Here is a 10,441-nt window from a genome sequence, read left to right as displayed (position 1 = left end):
CTTTCATAAATTGCATAGGAGAAATAACCATCCTCTAAAAGATAACCTTGACCTAAAGAACAAACTAAAAGCATTAGTACATTATAAGATGAAATTATTACAGCAATATAAACCACGAAGTAAAAGTAGTTAACTTAGCTTCTAGGTACTTCATTTTTAGGAGATAAGTGGCAGGGAGTCATGCACTTTACATGATAAATAAGATTGCTCAAAGTTGACAGCTAACACTGACCACCTTTTTTATTTAAGTAATAAATGACTATATTAAAGAAAATTTGAAATGGATATAAACAATTTTATTTCTACATGCTACATACTCAACTATCCCCTCAATAAAACCGATAGCGAACACAACCTTGATAAGCTATTTGTCGTAGAGAAAAAGCAACTTAATTAAGTTAATCAATGAATAATAATAAGAATTTATAGAACAGTGTCCTATCAAACAGTATATATTAATATCTAAGGTATGATATGATCAATGCCAAGCTTAAAAAAACCATGAAATGCATCTTACCTATTTCTGTCAATATGTAATTGCATTGTTGGCAGTTTTGTCAAGTAAAACTAGACTCTCAACATATGCATCAACAAAATTATATCCAATAATCCCAAAATCCTTAATCTCTTGGGTCTCTAAATCCCATGATATGAGTTGTCCACCATCCAATTCCAACACAATGTGACCATTCCTGCGAAAACCTACTGCCCTCGTTATGTTCTTTCTTAAAGGTAAACTTAGAGCTTTCACCCACGAGGAAACAACACCGTAGTCCTTCATCACCCATATATCAAGACAGAGACTATTCTGATCGTCATGAAACAAGGAGATGGAATTCCGATATGTGGAAACAGAAGCGCACAGCGTACTTCTTTGACGTGTATAAGCTGGAAGTTCTGGTAGCAGTATTTCATGGAAGACCTCGTTGTGCAAATCAAACACCAAACCAAAATGATCAAATTGGTTATCATTAGCCGTCCTAGAAGCAAGCCAATGCATAGCCCCATTGACAGATGACTGTGTTAAAATACCATAGACAACACATGTGGGAACCAAACTATCCCTAAGCATTCTCCATTGACCAGTGGAAAGTGAATAAACCTCGACCTTGTGTTGCAACGTTGGAAGGTTAGGTGTAATGGGAAACCACACAACCCTGACCACTTTATAGTCATTAGCTTTGGGATCAAATCCAAAACCAAGGGACCCTTTGAACACACCATGTGTAGCGTAGGTGACATTGGGTGAAGGAAGTCTGAGATCCTTTCCAACACAAGGGTTCCACAGAAAGATTCTATCACTTTTTAGTGAATAATCCGAAAGGCAGAGAAGGCCGTTACAAGTACCGACCACATGTAATATTTTGTCGAGGGGATCAAGTTCTGGACCATGCAAAGGGATATCAAAGTTGGCGTGTCGAGTGAAGTCAGTATCATCCTCGTTATACAACACGTAGAGTTCTTTGTTGTCTTCAGTTTTTTGTGAGTCCAAACTGAAGAGGTGAAGGTTGTGGTTGTTGCTGTTGTAGGAGTGGTGGAGATGGGTGGAGATGAAATTGAATTTGGGATCTAGGATTAGAGATTTCCATTTTTTTGAAACACAGGTGCAGATAATTATGGATTTGATTGGTAGGCGAAGGAAAATATTGGTTACAATGTCATCAGGTAAAAGCGATCCCCATGGATTTAACGTCTCGTTGTTGTCTGACATTGTTGCTTTCAAAGAGAGAGGAGAGAGAGAGAGAGGGGCTAATGGCAATGGCATTAACGGAATGTGTGTGTAGAGAAGGCAAAAGGAAAGGAAGGGTTGTGGACCATCAGTGGTCTCTGGATTGTGGACTCTAGACTCTGCGAGTGAAGTAGAGAATTTGGGTCTGGACTCTCTACTTAGTTTTATTTGTTTTTAGTTTCTCAAAAAAAAAAAGTTTTATTTGTTTTAAATTTCGATACTTAATTTAAATTCATTTGATTTGACTTTAGTATTTTGAAATTTAATTTTGGTAAAACTGGAATATTATGTCTAATAGTATAAATAGTTTCATTTATATTGAATATTGATTTTAAATAATTTAATGTAACCAAAATTTTTTTGGTGAAACTATGTTGTTAGTTCTTGCAGTTTACTTCATGTGCACAATTGGTCCCTCAAGTTTTCAAAATGAGCAATATAAGTGTGCGTTTGGGAATTGAGTCTACGTCCAACGTTTCTACGTTTCACGTTTTCCTTTTTTTTTTTCTTTTTTTTTTTTTATTATTTGATGCACGCGTTTCACTATTTCAGGAGACAAAATCATTGTTCATGCACTGTTCAAGGGACCCACAATCACTATATTCAGAAAAAAAAAAATTAAAAATTGGTCCCACAACACTATTTACACATTTAAAAATTATTTTACTACAGTATTTTCAGCAAAATAAATTGTATCCAAATGAACCCTAAGTCCTTTGGTTAACTTCCGTTAGTAGTGTTGCTTACGTGGCTAACGGAATAATAACCTAACATTTTTTTTTTTTTAAATGATGTAACATTTTTTTTTATTGAAAAATTACAAAATTAAATTTACACGTAAGAAAGAAACTAGATCATTCCAATTCAAATCTTTATCCTAACCTGGTACCAAAAAAAAAAACTCCATTTGCAATTTGTTCAAGGCCTTCCTGCATGTCACCCATGGTGGGTTGATGTTCAATTTGAATTCGCACACAAGAAGTGGCAATGTCAATGTAATAAAACAACTCAATTCACACAATTCTTAACATCTTGAGTTGCATTAGATAATTACAAAAAATTAAGAAAAATATTATTCGTCAAACAAAGCTTAAAACAACAAAAATCTAAAAACTTATTTCCTAGCAGCCAAATACCCAATACCCAAATTCTTAATTCTTTATATTCCCTCACTTTCCCTGCAACCAAACAGGAAAAAAAAAAGAAAAAAAAAAACCGAATTCCTCAAGATTTCAAGAACTCCATAGATCTACTACCCAACCCCAAGCTTCCGGTGACTGAAGCTACAGCAATGTAATGTCGGTAATATCCCCGAAGCAAATTATCTTGGGATGTTTGCGAATTCAAATCCACAGCTCCACACCGAAATTACATTAAAAAATAAAAGTAAAAATAAAACATGATCTACTGCTTCATTAGTAAAACAGGGCATAGTGAATGGCTGCCCACATGTTTGCGAGAATGCCTCAGTCGAGTTGGTAAAGCACTCATGTACTGTGCAAATGGAGATTTTTTTTTACTGGGTTAGGATAAAGATTTGATTTCAATTGTTCTAGTTTCTTTCTTATGTGTAAATTTAATTTTGTAATTTTTTAATTAAAAAAAATGCCACATCATTTAAAAATAATGCCAAGTCATTATTCCGTTAGCCATGTAAGCAACATCACTAACGAAAGTTAACCGAAAGATTTATATTGCTCATTTTGAAAACTTGATGAACTAATTGTGCTCACTTAAAACTTAAGAGACCAATTGCGCACATAGGGTAAATTTTAGAGACTAATAATGTAGTTTCACCAATTTTTTTACTATGCCTAACAAAATGGATTCCTATAACTTAACAACCCAACCCAACCTAACCTTGATTCCTACAATTTGTTCTAGGTTGAGTTAGGTTGAAAAATACCTCAAACCTAATCCAACCGGACCCATACACTCCTCTAATTGCGAAATGAAACATGCTTCAGAAGGTGACCTAATTAAAATGGATCTCTTGCTTTTGATGGTTGTGAGCTGTCAAGAGCTTTTGTCCGAATTGTATTTATTGTTTTTGATAAATTATAGCAACCTCTCTTGAGGGTTTTTTCTTTTTTCTTTTTCCTCATCATACAACCAGTATGTTTAGTAACCATTCTTTCAAGGTTATTATGGATGAGAATTTAATTTGAAAATACGCATTCTGACTCAATTTTTAATGAAGACATATGGTCATAATTCATAAATGATTATAATTTGGCAAGATTGCACCTAGACCCAACCCTTATGTATTCCAATTCAATTTTTATGTTCTTCCTTTATACTTTGCATAAACACTATCTGTTATGAAATTTGTTTTCTGTTGTCGTAGGATTTTAGATCATCATGATGGAATTATATCCTGTAATCTCTTTATATCGTCTATTTGAGTTCGCACAAATACACTACACAGATGGTATAAGGTGGTAGGATTCAAATGATAGCACAACCGGGATGAGAGAGGTCTTGATTATTATACTCGTTAAGTGGTTTGCAATTCTTATCATTGCATATTATGTGGATCAACTTAAATCTACAAGATGTGGAAAAGGTCCTCTATCTTTCTTGCAATATCCAAACAAAGAATCCAATGTTCAAATCCAAATGGTGGAACCCAAAGTTAGACATGAGGTAAGATTTTCTAGTTTCTGATTATATACTCGGTCTATTCATTTAGTGATTTGGTTATGATGGGTTAATATGCAAATTGAATAGATAGTCCATAAATGCATATTCCTTTCTCTCATATGATACTTATCCAATGTTCGAATCCATTCTATTTTTTCTTTTTCTTTTTCTTTTTTTTAACACAATGCACTATACATGTATTAAAACTCCAAATCCTTTTTTTTTTGTTTTTGTTTTTTTTTTTTTTTTTTTGTTTTTTCTGAGATGAAATTCTACTTTAACCTAATCTAAATGTGAAATTCTCTCCTAAAAACTTGAACCACCAGCCCTTACCCCCCACAACCGCAAAACCTATACTTGTGGAGTAACCATCATGCCAAGGGTTTACAAATTCTTAATCCTTAAAACTTACTAAACATGTTCATTTATTAAAAAAAAATGAACTCAATTAAAAGTTAAATCATTGAATACATTTTAGATATTAATACAATTATTACAACAAAAAATGTTCAACTTGTACTCCAAATAATTTAAAAATCTTTACAAGTAACATAACCTATAAAACCATCAACTTGCATTCAATTATTTGTTAATCTTTAGTGAATGTAATAAACTATTTTTTAAAACATAAACTTGTACATATATGAATGTTTTTGTATTATGTTATAAATATAAACTTGTGCTGATATGGAAAGCTCTAGCTCTTTAGTTTTCTTGACCAAAAAGTTTTACTATCCGTTCATCTATGCTTCTAATTTTGTTAGAACTTACATTCCATGTACTCTATTTTGGTTTTACTTAATCGAAAGTCTTTAGATTCTAGAGCGTCTCACCAAATTTATAAATTGGCATTACCTCAACTTATATTTGTTAGGATTATTGCTCTAAAATCCTATTGTATAATGCTGTATGACATTATGTTATAAGTAATAAAGTAGTTTTATTATCTAAAATAACAAACACACACACACAAAGAAATAGTATGTCTTTATTATACTAAGAAATAATATGCCCAATGAATTTATGCTTTATCTTTTATTTTCTTGCTAGTACATGGATAAATTTCTAATAAGAAAATCACGTGTGCCTCAAGATTAATATCTTACTTAAGATTTATCTTTTAAGAGAACTCATGTTGACTTAAAAAATCTTCCTTTGGATCATGGTTTGCGAGAAAAGATCTCATCTTATCATCATAATGATTAAAATGAAATTAAAAAGTATATATATTGTTAGGGACATATTTATGTAATAATTTGCAAATCTTTTGACAAAACGTACTTTATTTGTAATTGGATAGATTTATGATGAGTTTAGTACTTCAAGAAACAAGTGTTCAAGTTTAGTATTGAAACCATGCAAATCCGATTAAGAAACAAGTGAAGAATGTGCTGCTTATTAAAACTCGATAGAAGTCTTGACAGAATCCTTTTTATCAAGAATTATTGCTAAAGCTCGACACAAGCTGTATCTATTGAGAATTACGAAATAAGGTTTTCCAGATCTGATTACACGCACATCCATGAGTATTTGTGTAGGGTTTCTTTTCTCACAACCCTAAACATATATAAGGATTATTTTAAGAGCCGTCACAAGGATGCAAGGTGTTGAAAAAGAATAATCCATGCATATTGTACTGGAAGCAGAAATTGCTTTAGTTCATCATATTCTCTGTAGAAACTACTGCGTCTTTATGTCAAGGGTTTTGTGACCAAGAAGCTTCCTAATCTTCATTGTTGGATGAACTGAAAAACTTTGCAGCCAATACCTTCCTTAAATTGGTGTGTTAGTCACGTAATGGGATCCGTGCATTATTGGTTAGTTACGTACTGGGATTTGTGCATTAAACGGAGAGATTGCCGCTACAATACAAGTCCAATTGCGTATTGGGGTAGGGGTTCAATTGTAGATTGGTATTAGGAACTGGGATTCCTTTTACTTGTAATCGCTTGTGATTGATAATCGTGGATTCTTGGGAGTGGTTATCTTAAATTCACCCAGTAGGGTTTTGTCTTAGTGGTTTTCCCCATTCGTAAACAAACCACCTGTGTCAAATTTATTTTCCGTTGCATTTAGATAATTTGGTGATTTGTTTGTGCTACCACGCTAGTGCATGTTAAATTACCTTAATTAATTAACTTGGATAATTAATTAATTAATTTGCCAAAGGGATCAATACATTTTTGGCCTATCAAGTGGTATTACACTTTGATTAGGTTTAATCTTTACTGTGTGATCCATTGACCCTCGTTTGTCATGGATAGAGGACAATCTCTTATTATACCTCTTTTATTTGATGACACTAACTATGTATACTGAAAAGTACGCATGAGAGTTTTTTTGCAGTCTTTAGATGAAAAGGTGTGACAAGTTGTGGAGACTAACTGAACTAAGCCAAAGAAAGCATTGGCTGATTGGGATGATGCAAAGATCAAAGTAGCAAAATTCAACAGCAGAGCATTGAATGCCATTTTCAATGCAGTCACGAATGAGGAGTTCAAGAAAATATCCTCAACTGAAACTGCAAAGGAAGCATTGACCATCCTTTAGACAACCTATGAAGGGACTAAGACTGTCAAGGATTCAAAGCTCCAAAGGCTCACTACAAGCTTTGAGAAGATAAAGATGGAGAAGGATGAGTTCTATGTCAAACTCAAGGATATAGTCAACTCAACCTTTAATCTTGGGGGAACTATTCTCGAACCCAAGATTGTGAGAAAGGTGTTCAGATCTCTGCCTGTAGATTCCATACCAAGATTACTGCCATTGACGAATCAAAGGACATTGACAAAATTCCTTTTTAGCAGAGCTAGTTGGCAACTTACAAACCTATGAATTGGGTTTGACTAGAATTGGGAAAGGAACCAAAAGCAAAAGCATGGCACTGAAGGCCAAAAGTAATGAGACTGATAAGTCTTCAGATGATGAAGATTCCAAGATGAAGTCCTACATCACTAGGTAGTTCAAGAAGTTCATGAAGAATGCCAATGCGAAAGGATTTGATAAGGACAGTAAGCAATCCAATTCTTCTCAATTCAAAAGCTAAGATAAAGGAAAGAATGATGCTAAGGATGGCGGTCAGTGCACTATTCCCTCCGGACCAAAGTGCTTCGGATGTCAAGGTTTTGGACACATGAAACAAGAATGTCCAATATATCTCAAGACAATTAAGAAAATCAAGGCTCTTGCTGCTACCTTAAGTGACACCAAGCCTGAGATTGAGTCAGATGATAGTGATGACGAGGGAATTTTGAGTGCCTTCTACCACAGTTGATCCGTCTGAAGGGGTTTCAAAAACAGTAAATGATGAAGAAGACTTGGTGGAATAAAAATTTGAGAAAATGGATGATCAAGATGACATCCATACAGCTTATGCTAAGTTGTACGAGGTTTTCGAGAAGCATGAGAAACTGTATAGGTTGGCCACCAAGAAGCTAAGTGATATGGAGCTAGATCGAGGGGAGCTCTCTACAAAGGTTGATGAACCAAATCAAACCATTGGAGCTTTGTGGTTCGAGAACAATTTCCTTGCTAAAAGGACAAAGAAACTGGAAGCGAAACTGTTCCAGGTTAGAGCTTAATTGGAGAGGACTTCCAGTGCAAAGCTCGATGAGATTCTAAGCTTTCAAAAAGCTGCTTCTGATAAAACCGGTTTGGGATATGATTTCTCTTCTCCTAATATTGCCTCATCTAGTACAACTGTGTTTCTCTCACCTGCTAATAATATTAATTTTAAGAATGATGAAGATAAAACTAAAATAACTAGTGAGAATTTAGATAAAGGCAAATCTATTTTAGGAGCACCCCTTAAGGTTGAAAAGAAAGAGGCTAGACATCCTAGGACTAAAAAAGTAAATAACAAAAAGTCTTAGCCAAAGAAGCCACATTTCTGTCATCACTATGGAGTTTCAAGGTATACTCGTTCAAATTGTTACAAGTTGTTAGCCACTCAACAAAGCAATAGTATGCTCTCATTCAGAAACTAGAATCAGTTTCCATCCTTTTGCTCCTCTTGGAAATCTTCTCAAGGCCCTCATGTTCCTTTCGAACTTGAACGGTTTCAATTCTTTTTCTTCACCTCCGGATCAAAGGTTCTTCCAAAGTGTGGAAGGAAAAAGGCTCAAAGTGATTTAGTCACTCTCTCTCTCTCTCTCTCTCTCTCTCTCTCTCTCTCTCTCTCTCTCCTTATGTTTATGCTTTACTTGTTTGTTTTTGCATTCCTGTTTTGAGTCAATCTAGTTTTATGTTTTGTGTGTTTTTTTCATGTTTTTTTTTTTTTGGATGTTTTTAGTTTTGCATTATTTTGTTTTTCATTTTAAAAAAATTGAAAAATCAGAAAAATACAAAAACAGTATATGTTTGTGTATATTGGTACCTATGTACCTTGGATGGCCATTGAAACAAAGTTTTCTAAATTTTGTATCTCTTGTAGCTTAGACGAGCATCTCAATGCACAACTAAGTAAGTGAGTTTTGTGGCTCGTGTTTGTGATGAGTACAATTAAGTAATCTCTTATATCTTAACACTCATATCACTCTTTTTGATGGAAAGAACTAGAAAATCCTAAGAAAAATGCATAAATAACCATCTCACCACTAAAGCCCACCAATCATATATAACATCTATGTGCTTCGGCATAGCAAAATTGTGATGTTTAAACTTATATAATTGGGTACTTCTTCTCTCTCTCTCTCTCTTTTATGCCCACGCATGTTATGCTCAAAAGAAAAATATGCAAAGAAAAATAAAAGTAAAAAGAATCAAAATGCTTTTAAAAATGGTTTTAAGTGTATTTTTAGGAGATGTGGGAGTTATAGGATATACCTCGAATGTGATAGTTCCTATCAAACAGTTATGATTGTGTGTGCGTGTATTTGATTCTCTTTAGTCTCAAAACTTCATAATATGAAACACTTATGCACTCTTGCTATGTTTCACACACAACACACAAACTCTTTGCTACTTTTGATACATGTGCAGGTACAATGTGATTTGGTCATCACAAAGAACACATGTGTTAATATATGCTCACTAAACTGCTTAACTTGTTTTTGAAATATAAAATTGGTTAGACTTGTTTAGCGTGTGTGTGTGTCTGTTTTGGATCTATGAATACTTCGCATAGTTGTTGAAAGATGTTTTAAGAGCTTAATATGTTGATTGGATCTATGTTTGAGTAGCTTGCTTGTTACATTCATCTCAATGTGTTTCTCCCTTCTTGAAAAACCTATTTTCTTCGAGCTCGACAGCTTCTTGATAGATTCCTTTCTATCGATCCCTTTTTTCTCCTTTTCTCGACAGATCTTGATGGATTCTCAATCCATCAAGATTTCTGAGTTTCTTTTTTATAGATTCTCAATCCATCAAGCCAAATTTCTAAGCTTTCTGTCTTACCGATAGATTCTCGACAGATTCTCGATCCATCGGGATGATTTTGCCGTCGACAACACCTCGACAGATTCATTTCTGTTGAGATTTAGTGCTTGACAGATACTTCGATCCATCAAGCTGCGATTTCCTTATATAGGCTGGGCGTGAATCAGATCTCACTTTTCTCATTCTCTCTTGACAGAAAATCTTTCTCTCTCACTCCAAGCGCTTCTCTTTCACTCCTATCTCTCTACCCACATGATTTTCGGCCTAGATCAAGTCTTAATCCTCTGGTAAGTGTTCTTAAACCCTCATTTACATGCATTCATGCATTTTATACCTAGGTTTCAGGGTTTTTGAAAATTTTGGGGATTTTTTTTTTTGAGATTTTTGTGAAATTTTTGGGTTAGGTGTTGTTGATTTGATGTTATATGCTCATGCATTGCATCCTCATTGCATTTTAACAATGTTTTATGCATTTTAGACGTGTGTTTGATTATTGAAATGTGTAATGGTAGGTTTGGATTGGGTCTTACCCATGATGTTTTTTAAATATTGCACATCACATGCATTTTTCATGCATACAATTTTTTTTTTCTTTCTTCCTTTTTCCTTGCGATCTAGTTGTGATGTGTTTTCTCTCTCTCCCTCTCTCTCTCTCTCTCTCTCTCTCTCTCTCTCTCTCTCTCTCTCTCTCTC

The 10,441-nt window shown here is 34.2% G+C and overlaps 1 protein-coding gene across 1 annotated transcript; it reads right to left on the bottom strand.

Annotated features, from left to right (window-relative positions):
• Positions 1 to 523: 523 nt before the first annotated feature.
• On the bottom strand, positions 524 to 1,711 carry LOC112004808 (F-box/kelch-repeat protein At3g06240). The gene has a single exon (XM_024037034.2). It carries the CDS (start codon positions 1,709 to 1,711, stop codon positions 527 to 529), a length of 1,185 nt encoding a protein of 394 aa, XP_023892802.1. The 3' UTR covers positions 524 to 526.
• Positions 1,712 to 10,441: the final 8,730 nt, after the last annotated feature.

Source organism: Quercus suber, unplaced genomic scaffold (genome assembly GCF_002906115.3).
Source record: "Quercus suber isolate HL8 unplaced genomic scaffold, Cork oak 2.0 scaffold_547, whole genome shotgun sequence".
Classification (NCBI taxonomy): Eukaryota; Viridiplantae; Streptophyta; class Magnoliopsida; order Fagales; family Fagaceae; genus Quercus; species Quercus suber.
The sequence above is the reverse complement of the archived record's forward strand: the minus strand, read 5'-3'. Positions and strand labels throughout refer to the sequence as shown.

What these genes read in the sequence shown, in the direction of transcription:
- LOC112004808 (XM_024037034.2), bottom strand. Translation starts at nt 1,711, where the DNA reads ATGTCAGACAACAACGAGACGTTAAATCCATGGGGATCGCTTTTACCT.